The sequence below is a fragment of the Echeneis naucrates genome, chromosome 11, assembly GCF_900963305.1.
Source record: "Echeneis naucrates chromosome 11, fEcheNa1.1, whole genome shotgun sequence".
Classification (NCBI taxonomy): Eukaryota; Metazoa; Chordata; class Actinopteri; order Carangiformes; family Echeneidae; genus Echeneis; species Echeneis naucrates.
The window spans coordinates 4,760,921-4,780,767 of NC_042521.1; the positions used below are offsets into that span (position 1 = coordinate 4,760,921).

The 19,847-nt window shown below is 43.6% G+C and overlaps 1 protein-coding gene across 1 annotated transcript in view; it reads left to right on the plus strand.

Annotated features, from left to right (window-relative positions):
- Nucleotides 1-19,729, plus strand: part of crybg2 (crystallin beta-gamma domain containing 2) — a 34,010-nt gene extending 14,281 nt beyond the window's left edge. The window contains exons 5-24 of the mRNA XM_029513397.1: nt 4,046-5,165; nt 5,700-6,458; nt 10,296-10,343; nt 11,410-11,528; nt 12,654-12,852; nt 13,644-13,783; nt 13,905-14,031; nt 14,121-14,156; nt 14,283-14,422; nt 14,585-14,711; nt 15,634-15,788; nt 15,862-15,988; nt 16,069-16,101; nt 16,672-16,784; nt 16,888-17,017; nt 17,092-17,231; nt 17,507-17,630; nt 18,079-18,237; nt 18,322-18,481; nt 18,725-19,729. Of these exons, the coding sequence (XP_029369257.1) occupies nt 4,046-5,165; nt 5,700-6,458; nt 10,296-10,343; nt 11,410-11,528; nt 12,654-12,852; nt 13,644-13,783; nt 13,905-14,031; nt 14,121-14,156; nt 14,283-14,422; nt 14,585-14,711; nt 15,634-15,788; nt 15,862-15,988; nt 16,069-16,101; nt 16,672-16,784; nt 16,888-17,017; nt 17,092-17,231; nt 17,507-17,630; nt 18,079-18,237; nt 18,322-18,481; nt 18,725-18,813 (4,045 nt within the window). The 3' untranslated portion in view covers nt 18,814-19,729. The remainder of the gene's footprint in view (nt 1-4,045; nt 5,166-5,699; nt 6,459-10,295; nt 10,344-11,409; nt 11,529-12,653; nt 12,853-13,643; nt 13,784-13,904; nt 14,032-14,120; nt 14,157-14,282; nt 14,423-14,584; nt 14,712-15,633; nt 15,789-15,861; nt 15,989-16,068; nt 16,102-16,671; nt 16,785-16,887; nt 17,018-17,091; nt 17,232-17,506; nt 17,631-18,078; nt 18,238-18,321; nt 18,482-18,724) is intronic.
- The last annotated feature ends 118 nt before the right edge of the window (nt 19,730-19,847 follow it).

Here is a 19,847-nt window from a genome sequence, read left to right on the forward strand (position 1 = left end):
GGAGACATATACAATCAGAATAGGCCAACACAGGGCCTGTCGGCCTGACTTTTTGCTTTTGCATTGAAAAAAAAAAAAAAAAAAGACATTTTCTGATGCTCTGTATATGTTTAGTCAAGTTGACAAGCTGAGATTTATTGCTTATATCTTGCCAAATAGTGAGTTGTGAATGACTGTCAGTGTTATTTATTTATTTATTTATTTATTTCGAAATTGTGCCAAGAAACAATTAGTGGCCTCCAACAGCAACACGGTTCCTGGTGAATGGGCATGCCGATTCTTCACTGGAAGACAAGCAAGGCAGCCAGGATTCCTCTGTAATGAAGGGGAAGGATGAAGTAGAGTCCAACCCCCACTGTGTTCCTAAGGACACCCTGGTAACATGGCATCGTGATTAGTGCTGACGCCCCACAACAAGAAGGTTGCTGGTTCGGTTCCCGGCCTGGGACCTTCTTTCTGTGCAGAGTTTTTTTTTTTTTTTTTTTCTCTGTGTGTTGGCTCTGTGATGGACTGGTGACCTGTCCAGGGTGACCCCGACCTCGCTCAGCGTGAGCTGGGATTGGCTCCAGCACCCCACACGACCTGGGAACTGACGAGCGGTTGAAGATGAATGAATGAATGAACCTCTTCATGAATTGTCGATGCTCTGAAACATCTATGAGGTCTGTTTAATTTGAGAAATAAAAATTGTGAAACCTACCTGCAGTTTCTGGTAAGATTAGAGCTGGAGCCAGTTGAGCCACTTGTAGCTAGTTAGTCAGAAGTCGGGTTGATCCTCCGAATTTTCTGCTTTTGTTCTCCTTTCAAGTATGACTGACTGACAGCTCACCAAACACACAGGTGGAACGACAAACTCGCGAAGAATTCCTCATAGTTGAAAATCCCCATCTATCTGCAGGGTGTTTAAAGTGGGTGTTGGACCACACCTTGACCTGACCTCATCTTCAGGAGGCTGTCCATCCGCTTTGACAGACCAAGATCCAAGGCTAAGTAACTCTAGGAATGCCTTTTTTTTTTTTTTTTGACATCGTACATCAACAAGTAGTTGGAGCCTTTTCAGTCTTCATCTTCCTCGTCTTCTTGTCGTGAAATTCGAGCCTTTGACTTCACTGGCAGCTGATGCAAACCCATAATTTACATAGCTAGTCATTGGAGGGGGAATATTTTAATCTTTAAATTCCAATTATAAACTTATTTTATCGAGCATAAAATAAGAACCTCCATGTTTTTCACCAGCATCATTCACATATTCCTCATATGTCCGTAGAAATGAGTTCATATGGTATTGTTATTGCTTTTAGCCTGATCGTGACAGTAATTATTTGAAACACTGCTCACAGCTCATGTCTTTAGTTAATTGTCTGTCAGCAGCTGAATAGTTGTGATGCAGTTAGTTGTCTGCAGTTAAATTCAGGACTGGTTGCTGATGTGACGTGTAACTCTCTCCCACTGAGCTCTATAAAACTTCAGGCCTTTGCTGGTGTTTGACAGCCAGACAGATGGCGGCTCTCGCAAACATCCCACTGCTCAGCGACAACTGCTCCGCACACACGTTCAAGCATCCTTAAATCCCCAGTCAAAACACGCTAGAGGGCTACACATGCACGTTTTCTCCGCTCATTTATATTCATATGAATCAAATATGTAAGGAAAGACACTCGAGCTGATCTGAAATGTTTATTTTTTTTCTCCTTTTTAAATTACCTTCCTCTCAGTGGCTTCTCATGTGCGCTTCATCTGTTTGCTTGGAGCAAACATCCCAAATCGATATGCTCCACCCGAGATGTGCCGTTTTCCAGGGTGTTTGTTTATGACTTGTGTTAATAGCATTCTGTTTTGAATTTGCAGCAGATTTTTTTTTCTAGCTGTACGTACACATGGTTGTCATTCCCCGACGTCAATGCCAAGGCGAGGGAGGTTAAAGAGAAATTGTAGGAGTTGTTTGTTTGCCATTGTTTTGCATATTAGGCTTGGTTCATTGTGTGGAGGCCAAATTCCAGCTCAGCTATTGGGGGGGCGGGGTTGGGGGGGGGGGGGGGGCCCTTAAATACTTTAACAGTAAAGTATTTAAGGCTGTTGATGAGAGCAGTTACTGTTGAACACAATTTAAAAAAAATTCACTAAGACATTAAGATAAAATAAATTATATTGTTATATAATGGTAACTTTCCTTTCATATGTGACATTTCAACATTTTGTGTCAGTCAGTCCCTGAGTGCCGTAAGATTTGATGTCTGTGTTGAGGCTGGTATTGGCTACATGTTGATGCACGTGTGCGTGTGTGGAGCTTGATTGTCAGATGTGCCAAGCGTTTCTTAATTTAACGCTGCAGTGAACTGGGAAGAGGAGCTTTTGGATATCCGCCATCATTTTTGTGGGTGTCCCGAGGTGAGGGTGTGGCTCTGGTGGTTCAACCAGCGGTGTGCTCACCATGTCCCAGAAGTACTTTTCTTTGGAAAAGAAAAAAGAAGAAAAAGAAATTGAATTCGTCTGGGAGTGGGAGTGTGTGTGTGTGTGTGTGTGGGGGGGGGGGTGTCAACAGCCAATATGAGATCCAGATTTGTTATGAGATGGGGCTTTCAGCGGCTTTCAGTGTAGATTGTGCTGTAGAAAAAAAAAAAAAACAAAAACTCATATTAAAGACTAACTAACATTTTGGCTCCAGTCAATGAGTTGCCAGGTTTTTGTTCAAGGACACTGATACTCAAACAGTTTGCACCCTTTCCCTTAATGATGTTGTGCCCCACTATACAGTTCATATTACATCCTGCAGGTATTTCACATTTTTTGTGCGTTTTGTGTACTTCTCCCTTCTTCCCTTGTTGCAAGTGACTGTCCGGCAGCAAAACGCCACACAAAAAATGACGCTTGTCTAGTTTGACTAATTAACTGGTTTTCAAATCTTTGTGGTGGTGAGATTTTTCTATTCTATGTCTCCCTACGTGTGGCATCAATACTGCACCCATGATCAAAGCACACTGTGACCTTTGCGTGAGTTTTATTTATTTTCTTTTAATCTCATTAAGTTCTACACCTGTTTCCCAACCCTGGATAACTAGATGAAGATGGATGGATGGAAGTTATGCACTGCAATTATTTACGACCTTTTGCATAATCTCCTGTGGGCCTTGACACTCATGCATGCCACCTTTAAACTGTAAAGACAAGTAGCAGCTTCTGTGCCACAAAGTTGAGGTGAAATGTTACTGGCAGTGAGTCACGATGTGTATTCTTTTGTGCGGTCTCAAAACCTTTGAGAAGAAAAGCAGAAAACCTTTTGGTCTTTAAGATAACAGAATCTCTGACTGTTAGAGGTATAAAAGCCAAATGAGTCATTTACGGGAAGTTTAAAATCTGAATCATCCCTTCACTTATCAGATATCTTGACCTTTAGTTGTATGCATATTTTGGCGCAGCAAACAATACAGATGGCAGTGAAGATTTTATTTTGTTGTGAATGGAACAAATCTATAGATATGACTGGTTGTCTCATAAAATAAAATAAACGTCTATATATATTTCTTCTTTTTTTTATTTGAGACTTTCATGCCAACAGCACTAAATTAAACCTTGATTTCTTCTGCAGTTAGTGAAGAAAGAATGACTTTGTTGAGCCTTGAATTATCATTTTTGATTTTTAGTTTATTGTTGGAAGAGCAACATAAAAAAACTTGCTGTCCATTTTGGCTATGTTGACTTTGAGTAACTTGTCGGCTGACAGCGGTTTGTTTGTCTTGTAGCCGCTCCTTCCAGTCCAAACTAATTGGTTTTATTAATTGTAATCTCGATGATTCTCTGTTTAACACAAGCAATCATATTTAACTGATCATTGTCGGGCATACAGACAAAAATAAATTTAGTCAAACAACTGTTGCAATTATAAGAGGTTTGTGGACTACTCAACATAACACATATTCAAATGTGTAATTTGCATTGTTTGCATTATGTGGCCAACACACCCTAAAGGCATCATAGTGCTTTGTGCACACTGGACCAATTGGCATCATTAAACCAGACTGTTTTTCCTTTTCTGCTGATTGTCCAGGTCCCTGACAGTTTCAAGGACGAGTGCAGCAGCTTCAGAAAGTCAACAGACAAAAGTCGATCAGGGATTGGTGGACGAAATGAATTCAGGCTACGGCAGCCTGAGCACCAAAGTGACCATAAAGCACTTGGCCCCCCTTAAAGAGGACGAAGCCACCAATCGATTCCATAAAGTATCTCTGATTGCTGAGGGTGATAGACTCAGCCAGGACACAGAGGACTCAACCAAGACAACCAGAACTGAATCCGATGAGTACAAGTGGAGGAATAACTTTGAGGGGGTTTTCCAGTATAAACCACAGCCAGCAGAGGAGTCGTCTTTTTCTGACTCTCTGAGTAACAAGATATCTGACCCCTCCTCTTTGTTCTCCTCCTCTGAGGCCACAGCGCACAAACCCTTCAGCAGCATGTTTTCCTCCTTCGCCCCTGCTCCAGAGGAACGCTTCACCCTTGACAGCAGGCTTTATGATGGGACGAATGTTTATCTGAGCCATGAGAGCGAGCCAGAGGCAGAACCACAATATGAGTGGAGGAGGAGGAGTGGCCTGGTGGAGCAGGAGGAGCCTGCTGCACCTGTGGGTGAAAGGAGGGGAGAGGCAGAGTCAGAGAGGATAAAGTCACGCTGGGACTCACAGCAGCTCCCTGCGTCCGGCTTCCCCTCGCCACTTCGAACCAGCCACGCTGACGCCTTTGAGGAAGAAAACGGCGACTGTTCATCTGAATTCACTGGAGTGTTCAAGGCCACGCTTGTGGTGCTCGACCCTGCAGCTCCCCCCTCCACTCCCCCCGGCTCCCCCGAAACAGACTCGCCCATCCAGTTTGAAATGGACAACCTGGTGGACACCCTGAGGAGCATGGGGCCCTCCCTGAGGCCCAGGACCATGGGCCAGCGTCTGCCCCCCCAGGGCCCAATATCATCCCTGCCTCCCATAGTCGAGGATGCTTCCAGCCCTGCGACCGCTGATACCCCAGATTCCGTCACCAGCCCAGCAAAGACGATGGACATCACGCCTGCCGAGCCTCTCAATGGAGTTTACCTGCTGCCCGCTGACCTGGGACTAAAGAGGAACTCCTCCAGAGACACCCGCTCACCGCTGGAGCTGATGAAGCAGCAGCAGCAGGTACAGCACCCAGATTCTTCAAATTGATGTATAGAAGTTTAATTCTGCTTTGTAGAAACCTCATATCCATAATTCCTCGATAAGCTTTATGTTTGACTGTAAAGGTTCACCTGGATGAAAAGGTATATTTATTCACCTTTAACAAAACATGGCTGCTGTTCATTTATTTTTCAAAGGTCCAATAACAATATGCTATGAAATGCGTATAGGCCTTCAAACCTACACCATCCATTTGCAGGGGAGGGCCAAAAAAACTGGTTTGTACAGAGAAAATTATAAGCTAACAACCCACATAAACACTGTCCTCCAATTTTGGTTCACAGCAGACATCTCTTCAGAGTCAACGCCTGACTGATGAAAAACTTCTTCTAAAAAAAAAAAAAAAAACTCAACTCACAATGTCAGAGACAAATGTCTCTGAAATGTCTCACAATAATCACATCTTGCATGGCAATATTGTTTTCATTTGTAACCTGGCTAAACCAACCTTTTATGTCATTGCTCTGCTGACTGAATGTATTGGATCACCTGCAGGATCAGCAGCCCCAGTCTGGTGCAAGAGGCCTGAACTTGCCCCAGAGAGCATCTGCCATCAACAGTAATTTAATGAGAAAACCCTCTGACTCTTCCCCCGAGGACTTAAAGTCCCCGGTGCTAAATGGGAACGGACTGCTGTCATCTTCCAACACAGGCTCTCGTCTAGAAAACAGTGTCATCTATGGAGGCTACATGTCATCATCCGTTGATCAGACAGCGGAAAATGGAAAGGCCCAGCGCTCGCTCTACCGCAGTGGCTCTCTGCCAGAAACGGGCCCGTTAAGTGACCGCGTGAGCGTTGGACCAAAAGAGCTCACTGAGATCAGCGCTGGAAAAGACCCGGTGGGGTCCCGCTTTGACCGTATCTCCTTCCTTTTGAGTTCCTCCACCTCGGGCTCCATGACCGGAGCTGAAGACCCCAACGCTCGCATGAGTCGGCCTCCGCCGCTTGGCATCGGCTCACCCACCTCCAGCAACAGCCCCACCCGCCTCCTCAGCCCCACCGGCTCTGTCGACCTTCACAGGCCGTTCGTGACCCCAGACTCGCCCTTATCTTTGTTTAACCAGACTCATGGGATGGGGCTGGGAGCGGGTGCAGGCAATGGGACTCTGGGCACTCCCATCCTGCAGCGGAGCTTCAGCAGCGAGGGCACAGTGAGGGGCCAGCAGACTTCATTGTTCAACAGCGTGCAGACCAAAGAACCTGAGCTGGACAGGAATTCAACTTTGAAATACAGAGCCTTCCCTGATGCATATGTAAGTGTTTCCACTTCTGCCTCAGTACAAAATTCATAAATGATGTATGATGCAGATGTATAATATTGTTAAGGAAAGAGGGAATATTAAAATGAATAAGGATTAGAGCATTTCTTTCTCAGGTAGGTTGTTGAAGTAATTCAGGTAGGATCAGGCACAATACATTTTCCTGTAGTCCAAGGCGAAGGTAAGTGTGTGGGTGCCATAATAAAACAAGCTGTCTTCCTTTTTATTTCACATTTTGTTAAGTGAAGGATATATCCCTTTCTTTTTATTTTTGGAAGCATCCAGCAGATATAATGCATATTTTGTCACCAATGAAAAGTTTCAGCGAGTCTTGGAGTAGCCACATCGGTATGAAAACTTCTCTAAATCTGCGTTTACTGCAGGCAGCTCTTGGCCTCGCTTTTGGATCTGTCTGCCCGGTTGTTGCAAAAAAAAAAAAAACAAACAGCAGATCAGTTTACAGTAGACCAAAGAGATGACTTCATGTGGGCTTTGTTGTGCGCGCAGGAAATGGCCTGGTTTGTGGAGCTGCGGTTGTCGCCCGCATACCTTCAAATACTGTAACATTTACCATATCTAGAACTTCTTGATGCAAAAATTCACAAAGCCACATCAGTCAGTAGGCATGGAAGTGGTTGCTAATGGCTCTAGTAGTAAGCAGTGCATCAGTCATCTCAAATTGGTTCTGCAGTCATCATAGATTTGAAAAAAAAAAAAAAAAAGTGTAGTCACTAGGATCCAAAGTACTAATCGCTACCTGCCAGACACACGTTCTTCCCACTTAGTGTCACAAAATCACCCAAAAAAGGGTGTGTATGTACGCTTATGGTGCTTGTGTGCACTTGCTTTTCCATGCCAGCATTTGCGTGTGTATGTGGAAGGCTGAACTGCTTCGGATGCATATGTTGAAATGGTTTTTATTGGCACTCACACTCACCAAACGTTCGATCTCTTACACAATTTCAGCTATAAACCATTAGAATTAAACAACACACCTTTTGCAATAGTCGGGAACCGCAGAAGTGTCACCTGAGGGGAAAGTTGGGGCGTTGTGACAGGCAGTAAAACCGGCACCTCGCAGTTTGACACTCTCTATTCTCTGCAGCACGGTATTTCATTATTTATCTTTCTCCCTGCGTAGCACACGATGGTGAATTCATATCATGCAAATATGAAAGGAGCATCAGCTGCACTCTGAGGTGTGGTCACTCACTAGTATCCAGCTGCCCTGTGCGGTTTCAACCCAAATGCCAAAACAGAATATTCATTCGCAGCCAATTCATGCAAAGAAGGAGCCAAGGTGACACAGCAGTGTGACCGTATACGTAACAGATATATAAAGTAGCGTCCCTTCCTGTGTTTCCATCTAAGAGGCAGCCAGTTACATGAAGTTCGATCTGTCTTATGCCACAGGACCTGGACACTATCAGGGAAGGTGGTGTGTCGGTGTCCTGCGATGACACTGGGTGTCAACAGGGACGTATTTTACAGCTTCATCCTGCTTCACTTCAGGCAGTGGGAGGAAAAAAAAAAAAAAAGGGAAGATGGATGAGGCATTGTGAACAAAGAGAGTTAGGACTTCTGCCTATTAAAGGATTACATCCTGCAAACTCCTTCATGCAGTCAAACCATCTGTGACAATTTTGTCAAGAGGTGGGCGTTGGATTTAATCTTGGCAGCTCACTGTGTGATGTTTTTTTTTCTCTCTCTCTCTCTCTCTCTCTCTCTCTCTCTCTCTCTCTCTTTTCCCTCTGAACTCTGAGCTCCACACCCATCGCATTTATCTGTCTGTTCCTGCAGAGATATGGCCACACCTCACCTTTTGTGTTTATCCTCATATTTGCTTGATATGTGATGAAGTGGAGTTGACAGAGAGGAATAAGGAGGTGACAAACTGATTATCTGTGTCTGTGTTTGCCTTTGTCCATCAGTTTCCTGACGTTCAAGCATATTTTCAAGCTGCTGAAATTGCACATTTCATCTCCGGTGTTTATGAGAGCAGGACTTGTGCTCAGGCTGCTTGGGGGGGGAGGAGGAATCAGAGCGGGAAAAGTGTCTGTGTGAGTTTATATTTCAGCTGGCCATCAAGGCATCACTCCTCATGAATTATGCAATAATGCAGCGCTGAACCTTGTTTTTAGCTGCACCGTTAAGTCAAGGAGAAGCTGAGGAGGCTGGATCTGAAGCAACAATTTTAGAGTCTGCTTCAAATGCAACAGATCTGATATTATCTTGAAATTTTTATTATCCGAGTGTCACAATGGATTGATTATTTTCTAGTTTGATCTGATACTAATCATTCAGAGAGCAGATTCATTTGTCATTTTGTTGGTACATAATTCAGTTGATACTCATTCAGCAAAAAGGCTTTTTGGTTACTTTGGCTTCATCCTGTGGTGCTCAGGTCTTTTGGGCATTTTCTTTGCATTCATTGTTTCATAACAGGCGTTGCAGACAGACCTCAGTATTTGTCACTCACCAGCTCGGATCAGCTCTTCTGCTGCAACCATCCACGAATGTGGCAGCATGTCCAATGATCCGTTGTCTTTTAGAAACAGCCCCACCTTTGGGACACACATTAGGACATAAAAGCACATGGTTTTACTACATGTGGACCTTAAATAGTTAAGGCATGTGTTGTTGGGTTGACAGCAATGTGGAGCAGGTGAAAGCAGAATTTGGCTGATTTGACAGTTCATTAATGCAAGCATATTCAAAAAGTGTCCAACAACAACACTGAGAGTCTGAAGTCTCCAATTATTCATAAAACAGAGTGAGCCAAAACAATGAGAATATTAAAATAAGGGTAGAAAAAAGTATTTGACGCCTCACCTTTTTCACCTCAAGAGAAAAAGGAATATGCAGGAACTTGGCAGTTGAAAGGTCAAGCTTTTGTACTTGCTGTGTTTTGAAACATTATTTGTTGCACGCTTTGTCAGCAGCAACGATGAGTCATGCCTCTGTTTACTAGGTCAAAGGCTTTCTGACCCCCCCCACTGTCCTCGAAAATATAAAGACACTTTTTTTATTATTATTTACATACAGATGTCATTTTTTCCCTGAAGAGGCGGCTAGATTAAACTGTGGCTGTATTTTATTTTATTTTTTTGAATTTATCTAAGAAAAACTTTTCTGAACGAGCAGAGCAGACTCTGGAGGCGACTGAAATAAAAGGCCGGGTAGCTGGCCCTTTTTGCGGGGTTGGGTAACATGATTCGGATAATAACCTGTTTCCTATGGTGCTCTCAGGGAGCAGGAGAGGCCAAGTGATACCTGAGACCGAACACACACACACACACACCAAATTACATCGATATTCCCGCCAGGATTTGTTCAGCGGGATGTGTGCAGCCAAGAGTGATTTCACTCGCTCTGTTTAGCTCCTGCTGTTGCTGTGGTGTTGGGACGCATCAGTTTAACAAGGTACACGGTAGGAATGTATTCGTACCTGTGAATGAGGCGCTTGTTCTGTTATGAAGGACGTGCTCTTTCCTCGCACACACCCCCACCGTGGCTACCCCGAGAACCTGTTGGACAGGGTGACAAAAACAAAAGCAATGTTTGGATTGCGAGGCATGTATAAATTAGAAACTGTTGTACCAGGGACCAATATCAGTGATTGCTGGGTCGCCCCCACGGTCTAACCTGCTGAACGAGGCTTTTCACTTTTACATGTATGCATCATGAATATGACACAAAATTAGTAAAAATTTGTATTCAACCTTGTGCTGTCAGTGTTGCTTCAGGATAAAAACAAAGGGAATGGACTGTCACATATATTAGTTTGTGAAAAATAAATTGTTTTTTTTTTTTTTTTTTCATTGTCAACAGCTCACGAAAGAGAAGGAGCATGGGAAGCTCAATCCTCGTCCTGGAAAGGTGAGTGTCTGCACTGAAACACGTGGAATACATGTGCAAATCTGCATTTATGCAAGACTTTAAGTGGCACGCATACATGTCCTTATTTTATTTCACTTTTTTTTTTTTTTTTTTTTTTTCAAACAAACAGCATCACAAATACGGTTATAAAGTAGTTTGCAAAGTGCAAAGATCTCTTCCTGTGAATCTCTGTAATCTGACATGCCCCCCCCCCTCTCCTTTACATAACACTTAAGTGGTTTATTTAAGGGAGCAAAAGTAATTGGTACAAGGCTTGACTGTACTTTTTCAGTCTCTTACATAATTGTTATTTCATAGACATTTATTTTTCTTTGTCAGAGACGGGTTGGTTAAGCTATTTATTTGCCACCAGAAAACAAGAAAAGGTCACTAGACATCTTCGTTGAGGTTTCAGGCTCTGATTGATGCCAATAAAATTCCATACCTGTCATTTCCAAGGTGGCTACAAACGGTATTAACATTTAAATGTCAGACCTGCTCCTGCATGCAGCCGAAGAGCTCTTTCATATCCTCGCCGAGGTCGTCCACAAAGGAGCCGGAGCGCTAGAGGTGGAGCTAACATTTAGGTTTACATACTGGGTCCTGTTCCATGCTGCAGGGCCTCAGACCTGAATGGGCGAAATATTTATGAGATATGTGAGCAGGTTCTTTAAGAAGTTCAGCGTTCTCACACTTCACACTTAAGAACCACCTATAATATATTTGTCTAGTGCAAAGATGTAGTCAGCTTTTTCATGCTGCAAATGTTGATGATGATGTTCAGGCTGTACGACGTTTAAACCGTACTGTTGCTGTTTGGGTGAAATGCTTTCTGCTTGGATTTGAAACTGTATATAATGACGTTGGGTGATATTTAAGCCATCCTTTCACTTCCCATGAAGGTTTGTTTTTTCGGTAGCACAGGTTGAGTTCTTGTCTGCAGTAATTCTTTGTCATCTTCATCTGCTCTGCTTTTGTATCGTTTCTGACTGTCTGAAGCAGCTGGCCTTCTAATCAACAGCCCTTTGTCAGAAAGTCTGAGGTGTCTGCGTGTTTTTTGCTCCAGATGTACATTTTTGACCGACCGGGGATGTGCGGCCAGAGGATCGAGGTGTGCAGTGATGTCGTTGATGCTCAGTCCTGGGAGCTGCAGGAGACCATCTCCATCAGGGTTGTCAGAGGAGGGTGAGTGGTTTGCCCCCCCCCCCCCTTCACTACCTCATTTGTACACACAATATGGATGGGAAGGTGGGATATGCGAGTTGCTCAGAAATACCACCACAACAGTCTGCGATAAATTCTTTTCCTCGTTTCATCATAGAGCATTGAGAACTCTTTGTAATTCTAGCGATAAACAAACAGCTCTGTCTTCCTCATGCCACCAACACGCATTTGGCACGGCATTAAAGTTGAGGCTAAGTGAAGCAGCTCTTCAGCAATGCAAATTTTGGTAGACAGACAGACAGACAACGTTGTTCGTCTGGAAAAGTGAGGTGTGAAACTGGACCTTGGCTTTTCACAATAAAGCCCTCTCTGCGGGGCTGCCACTGATGCAGCGCGGACGTGCAAATGCCTTTGATAGCCAACACACCCACGCACACAAGCTTGAACACACTCGCCTCGGATGTGGAATGTTTTCACCGAAGGCAGCCAACAGCGTGAGCCCGCACAGACGCTGATGGCACCGCTCTGACCTGCACACACAGCAGGCCTGACATTTTACTATGAGGTAATAATACTGTCAGCTCCTGCAGCACACACCGCACCGCTGCCCATACCACAGCTAATGCTGTAATTCAAGCCTAATGCAAGTGGCATTTGTACTCCATTAATCCTTGATTAAAACAAAGCTGTGGTTTCTTTCACTGAAGGATTATTTAACCAAAGCAGCGCTACAGCGACCGAGAATGATCCACTTATGCTGCTTTCCACTCTGTTACATTTAAGAGAGAAATATTGAGAGCTGACTTTTCAGTTAACTACTATTGTTTACTCAGAGCCATGTAAGGCCTCAGATGAATGTGGCACCTCAGTGGTTCATTTTATTTCACTTTACCTTTTTTGAAGATGAAAGGGATTTCCAAAAAAGTGTAATCGTGTGTGAAAGTGTGTAAAAGTGTGTCGTAATTTATGTCACAGAACTTTGTTGGCTCTTACTTTCCTCCCACATTTATCATCTAATGACCCCTTTAGTTCATCCTGATGGCTGAGGCCCTAACGACATAGGACGGGAGTATATCTCCCACCGATGAGTCTTGGCCATCTATCTCTGACCTCTACTCCTCCCCTCTCTTCTTCTCTCCCGTACAGATGGGTGCTGTATGAGAAACCAAATTTTAAAGGGGAGAAAATCGCCTTGGACGAGGGCGACATAGTGCTCACCAACCCCTTCAGCCCTCCTGAGGAGCTGCTGCAGAACGGACAAGAGGATGGGGAGACAAGTGACCAGCAGGCAGACACCCAACCGGCTCGGAAGTTTGTCATTGGATCTGTACGAAGAGCTGTCAGGGTTCGTTCCTTCCTTCCTCCTGTTTATCCCTGTTGTCACACAGTCGAGAGCCGACTTCCTTTTTATTTAAGGCTCTTGTCTCATCTCTTTACCGTTGTTGACTGCCAAGTATGTTTCAAGCATTTTCTGTATTGTAGCCTGGAAATAGTTCTGCTCCCTCACTAAAGAGCACCCTCTAGTGTCCAGAATAAGGACAACAACAACCTGTTTGCTCTCTGTTGCTCAGGCTCAGATCGTGAAGCGTGATCTATTGAATAAACTAAAAATGTTCCAGTCGTTTGAAAATAGCCAGGAACGTTTTTATCTGTAGGTATCCAGCTAGCCAGAAATGTTTCTTCTAGATGTCATTATCTATGAAGTAACACAAAGTTGATTTATAACACAAGATCTTAAAGAGCTCTAAGAAGAAGAAGTTTCGTTTAATCACACTGGAACATATAGAAATAATTTCACCATGGCATTTTACAACTGATGTAATCAAACCAATATACTGGTTTATTAGTTTGCTGTATCAGTATTTGAGGTAGTTAAAGAAATCATTGATGGGAGGCATTTTTCTCATCTATATCTTGGTTACAATTCTTAACAAAGCAAAGAGATCCTTAGAAATACAACAAGTATGGGATGACTGAGAAAAATGAATAATGGAGATATTGTAGTTATTGAGAATGGGGCCTTTAATTGGGAATACTTTCCACCGTGCAAATTTTGCAGGTGGCTTCTGAATTCCCTCAGGACCTGCTGTCTCCTGGATCACATGATATTAATGGATGCTCTCTATTCTCCTGTAGGATTACAGTGTCCCAGAAATCTGTCTATTCCCAGAAGAAAATGCCGAGGGGAAGAAGGTCATCTTCCGAGACACTTCCGATGACGCCCGGATTTTCGGTTTCCCCATTAAGTCCAACTCTGTCATCATTAACGCCGGGCTGTGAGTTACGAATCATCAGCTGTGAAGAATAAGTGGCTTTCGCTGCCATTACTAATGTGCCATTAGTGCTGGTCTGCCGCTTTGGGCGGTTTTTACTCACATTAACTTTTCTGCCATCCAGATGGCTCGTGTACGCTGAGCCCTTCTTCCAGGGTGTACCGCGCGTCCTGGAGGTGGGGGGGTACCCCAACCCTGCGGCCTGGGGGGTGGAAAACCCCTATGTGGGATCCCTGCATCCACTCAAAATAGTAAGTGATCAGCTTCTCCATCCATGTTCTTGAATGTGTAAAAGAACATCCGTTCATTGTTGACAACATGTGGATGTATTTCACCACAGGGCGAGCCACGAGTGGAGAACATGCACGAACCAAAGGTAGGAAATCACTCTGCTTTCTGAGATTGCTTCTCTAACAGCAGTAACCTGAGCACTGATGGCGATTATTGAAGCTTAAAAGTTTGCTAATGCATCCCAATTGTGATTGCGGCTACGCGTCTCCAGATTGAGATCTACGACAAGCCGTACTTCTGCGGGAAATCCAGGATCATAACCGCCAACATGAAAGACTTCATGACCAGAACAGACAGGCAGCAGACTGTCTTTATGTACAGCGTCGGCTCCCTTAGAGTGCTGGGAGGAATGTAAGTGCCGCTCTCTAATGTCTGCATTCACTGGTCTGTGAAAAGACACATTAGGGATCATTAGGTAGTTTTGTTAAATGTAAAAGTGCAAAAATTTGGGGTGGGGTTTCGTTCATGACGGCCAACAAGCATCGGCTCAGGTGTGAGTGTCTTATTTTGCAGCTGGGTGGGCTACGAGAAGGAGGGCTTCCGGGGCCACCAGTACCTGCTGGAGGAGGGAGAGTACCACGACTGGAGGGTGTGGGGAGGCTGCGACGCCGAGCTGCGCTCCGTTAGGGTCATACGAGCAGTAAGTTTGTTCGGTAATAAGATCACTATCATCATCATCATCATTTCAATTGCTCCATTAAAGAAGAGGGAAATCTTGGCTCCCACTGGGAGGAAATTGGAGAATTAATGGTCTGGGGATTGTTTTTACGAAGGGGGAATAAGAAAACACTCCAGGATAATGGCATTACAGTATGGGTGGTTGCACACTTGGATTTGCTCATGCAGACCTCTGATCTGCTGGTGACGTCCAAAGTAATGCCAACCACAATATGGGAAAGAAGCCACCACCTCTGCCTGCTATTGCATCAACTGCAAACTGCCTGGCTGCACAACGAGCTGAATTCCTTCTGTTTCATTGTTGTTCGTGAGCTCATATACTGCTTAATGGCATTCTTTTCATTGCCAATAAACTTCTGTTTCTTGAATAACCTACTTGTATGACACGCTATATGGACGTCATTGTCTTATCTGATTTGAAAAGTCACTTTGCCCTCCCGTCTGACGAGCGAAGCGCCTTTGTGATTCAAATGCAGAGTGCCAAAAGTTTAATTGATGCAAACGCCAGATGGCTTTCCAGACGGGATCAAAGTGATTTATTAATCCATTTTAATGCTGCATAATACAGAAATGAAAATGCAACGGCTGCCTGCAGGAATGACCTGAAACATAAATCACCTGACGGGAGTTAAAGCATTCTTAAAGAGGGTGCCTGATTTTATGTGTACTTTTCATCTTATTGAATGAAATAGCTAAATTAACATCTTGTAGTTGAAGTAGGACTTTGGTGATGATATTTAACTATACTTTTAACAGTCAGACTAAATCAGCCATTGTCAGTCATCAGATTTTAGATTTTTTTTTTCTGTCAGCCAGAATTTTAACTTCTCACCTCAATTTTTGAATCCACAGTTTGATTTGTGTAACTTTTTACTGTCCTGCAGGACCTCTCAGACCCCATGATGGTGATGTTTGAACAGCCAGAAGAAGATCAGGACGGCATGCAGGAGAACACCTTCGAGGTGACTGAGGCCATTCCCGACGTGGAGCTATTTGGATACAAAACCTCCACGCGCTCCATCCACGTAATCAGCGGAGCGTAAGTTGATTTTCACTAGTTGAAGTGGGACTCTAACACAGTGATCAGCTAACTGTCGGTCTTTCCCCTGCAGATGGGTTGCTTACTCTCACGTGGACTTCTCTGGGGATCAGTACATCTTAGAGAAAGGGTTCTACAATAACTGCGCCGACTGGGGCTCCCAGGACACTCACATCTGCTCAGTGCAGCCCGTCCTCCAGGTGAGAGCCGGCGTGAAGAGGACGACGCAAACTCATGAGTTTCATACGTCACTCACGTCTTTGCTTGTGTTTCTTTGTAGGCTCCAAGGGACAACATGAGGTCCAGGACTGAGGTGAATAGATTGTCCTGACACTCTTTTTATTTGATGTACATTTTATTTCATTCACAGTTTTTATCAGGGAAAATCGAACGAGACGAAGAGAAAAAAGCCTCTGCTCAAACATCATGCAACTACCAAAGAGATGCGAATGGAGTTTAAAGGAGTGTTCTTCGCCTTTTCTTTGCTCTGCCTTAAGAGCAAATGCTGAGCTTAAAACTTTTGGCACAAACTGACTCATCTGCGCTTAACACCACGGAGGGAAAACTTCATTAATTGCACAGAATGAGTCATTAAACTAATTCACTTCAGGGGGAAAATAAAAAGAAAAGAAAAGAAAAGACGTAAAGTTTCCATCTGTCAGTAATTAGACATGCGGATGTTTGACCTGTTATGTCAGCAATTTTTTTCATCTCAGTTATCCAGTGGAAATATTAAGTAACCGTGTTCTAAAAATAGCTGTACTCTGTGATTATGAGGCTGCGATTAAAAAAATAAAGATAAATATAGCACGAATGGTGAAAGGCTTTATGGCTGTAAATGTGCTGATCTCTCACTCTCGTTGCCTCCCCTTCTGTTCATCAGATAATACTCTACTCTGAGCCGGATTTTCGGGGCCAGTGCCACATCTTTGACCGCAACCATGACTCAGTGTCAGAAAAATTCCTGATCAAGTCCTGCCGAGTGGTGGGGGGACAGTAAGGAACTAATATCTGAAGTCTAGAATACATATAAGAAACAGTTAAATGCGGAGAAGGGAAATTCCTAAAAAAAAAATAAACCGATAATTCTGGGTTTCAGCTGGGTGGTCTACGAGAATCAGCAGTTCTCTGGGAACATGTATGTCTTATTGGAGGGAGACTACCCCAACTTAACCAGCATGGGATGCCCCCCCAACTGCACCATCCGCTCCGTCAAAGTGGTACCAATGGTGAGAAAGCTTTTATAAAGTCTTTTCTGTTCTCTCTTTTCTCTTGCTCTGACCCTCCTTTTTTTTTTTTCCAGACCTTCTCAGTTCCCTCCATCTCCCTGTTTGGCCTCGAGTGTCTGGAGGGCAGAGAGATCACCACAGAGACGGAGATCGTCAACATGGCCGAAGAGGGTTTCAACGATCACTTCCTGTCCGTCAGAGTCAACAGCGGCTGGTTAGTGTTTGGCTCGCTGTGTTTGTGTGTTTTTTAGGGGTGGATGATTAACCACGGGCTGTTTTTGCATGTATTTGAATTTGCACAAATGTATTTCCACTGACGTGGGTTTAAGAAGAGGCTTCGTGCTTTTCCTTATGAGCGGCAGGCTTTAATGTTTTTATGGCAGGCCTGGATATTCAGATGATAACTAAACTAAACAAGAATAACATGCTTGGTTTCCTCTGTACGTGACAGTCAAATCTTTTTTTATTTTTTGTTCTTATCGTTTGCAGCTGGGTGGTATGTGAGCACAGCAACTACAGGGGGCGCCAGTTCCTCCTGGAACCGATCGAAATCACCAACTGGCCAAAGTTCAGCTCCCTCCACACTATTGGCTCGATGTATCCAGTCAGACAGGTTTGGTTCACCAGATCTTTACATCTTTACAGCACTCAGTTGACGCAGCACCCCCTTCCTCCTCCTCCTCTCCTAAACAGTTGGAAATAATTTCATTAAAAAGACAAATCCGGTCGAGGCAGATGGCCGCCCCCTGAGCCTGGTTCTGCTCGAGGTCTCTGCCTCTTGAAGGAAGTTTTTCCTTGCCAATGTTGGCAAGTGCTTGCTCATCGGGGGATCTGCTGGGTCTTTTTAAATAATTTTATAAAGAGTTTGGTCTAGACCTGCTCTATATGTAAAGTGCCTTGATGTAACTTTGTTATGATTTGGCGCTATAGAAATAAATCTGATTTGATTTGATTTGATTTGAAATCTCATCCAAACTTGTGGATTTCAAGTCATATTTGAAAATGAGAATTAGTTCAAAAAGACAATTTGAGTTTTAAACTGGAATTATTGCCTCTTGCAGAAGCGCCACTTCCTGCGCATCAAGAACAATGAGAGCGGTCACTACATGTCAGTCCAAGGCGGCATGGAGGAGCTGAAGTCGGGACGGGTGGTGGCGACAGAGGAGGTGGAGCCGATGAGCGACATCTGGTACTACCAGGACGGCTTCATCAAGAACAAGGTAGCAGCGTTATTAAACGCTTATATTCACGATGGCAACTTCTGGGCATGGCTTGACCATTCTTCCTGTATGTGTCCTCTGCAGTTGTCTCCAAATATGAGCCTTCAAGTGATGGGCAACATAGAGCCGGCGGCCAAGGTGGTCATGTGGACGGAGACTCGGCAGCCCACCCAGACCTGGACAGCCAAGATGAGAGGCCTCATCACAAGCCTCACTTTCCCCGGCATGGTCCTCGATGTCAAAGGTATGAAGACAGAAGGAGAAATTATGGGAACTCAATGATTTAATTTGAATATCTGAAGAGCTAGTATTTGACAGCATCTTATTATATAGCCTGGATTCATAAATCTTACCTCCTCCCTAAATAATTTGGGGTTTTATAAATATTTATATTGCTTTTACTTTATATTTATTCTAGTGCTTCCATGATGGCCTGAGCTCTGCCAATAAGCTCTCTCCTTGTTTTGTTTTGTTTTTATTTTAATAGGTGGCAAAAGTTACGACAAGGACCACTTGGTGATTATGCCTGAGAATGAGGAGCGGCCAAGCCAACAGTGGATTATAGAGTTACTATAAAAGCCTCATTTTCTCCTTGACTCAGCTTCCCTAAGCAGTAATGATATTCCCTTAACATTCAGGAAACCAGCTGCTGTGTCTGCCTTATGGTAATTTATTTCAGTGCCTGTAATTTTTACTGAACTCCATCATCCATTTTACAAGTAAGGCCACTGAAACACTGTGCGCACCCAACAATTCGATGCTTTGCAAACTTTTTTTTTTTTGTTTGTTTGTTTCTGTTAGCTTGCACTCGCGTTGTAAAATTATTCCATTTTCTGTAAGTCAGAAGGAGACTTACTTGTTCGCAAGGGCGACAACCAAGAGAACTGCATGGGCCTCGACCAGCGACAGCGACTGAGTTGGATCGCAAGTGAGATTTCTGAGGATGAGCTGCTATGAACACACCGAGAAAACACTTGTTTTTGGTGATCAAAGAGACGATTTGATGACGATTTTCGGTTTCGGATTAGAGTTTCCCTGTTTGATTTATTCCAGGCCCATACAAAATTTCCTGGCCATCGAAGCAGCTGTAGCTTTGAGACTTTGATCAAACTAAGTCATATTTTTTTCTGGACACAGTTTTCCTGGAGCGAACACCACGTTGCTGCAAGTGTTTTATACAGATGGATGTATGAATGACGCCATGAGGAAGTGTAGTATAGAGACAAGACTTTTCCATGACAAGTTTTTAATTATATTTTTATATAGACACACAGAAATATATATAAATATAAATATCTCAGTTTGTTTTATGGGAAATGTTGCAGTTATATTAACAGGATATGAAACAGGTTTTGGGAGTCCAGTTTCTGGTATTACATTCTGTTACTCATCAGCTGTTTGTCAATATTTGATACTAAATGAGATGTGAAAGGGAGTGGTTTTAACATATTGAAAAATAAATGTTAAATTAAAACAAAGATGACTAACTGATTGGGAACGATTTTGTATTATTTTTTGGATTATTATTTTAAATCTTAAATGGGATAATGGATGTTTGGTTCACTTCTATCTTTCCATACCAACTGTGTTATGACTCTGACGTAAAATGT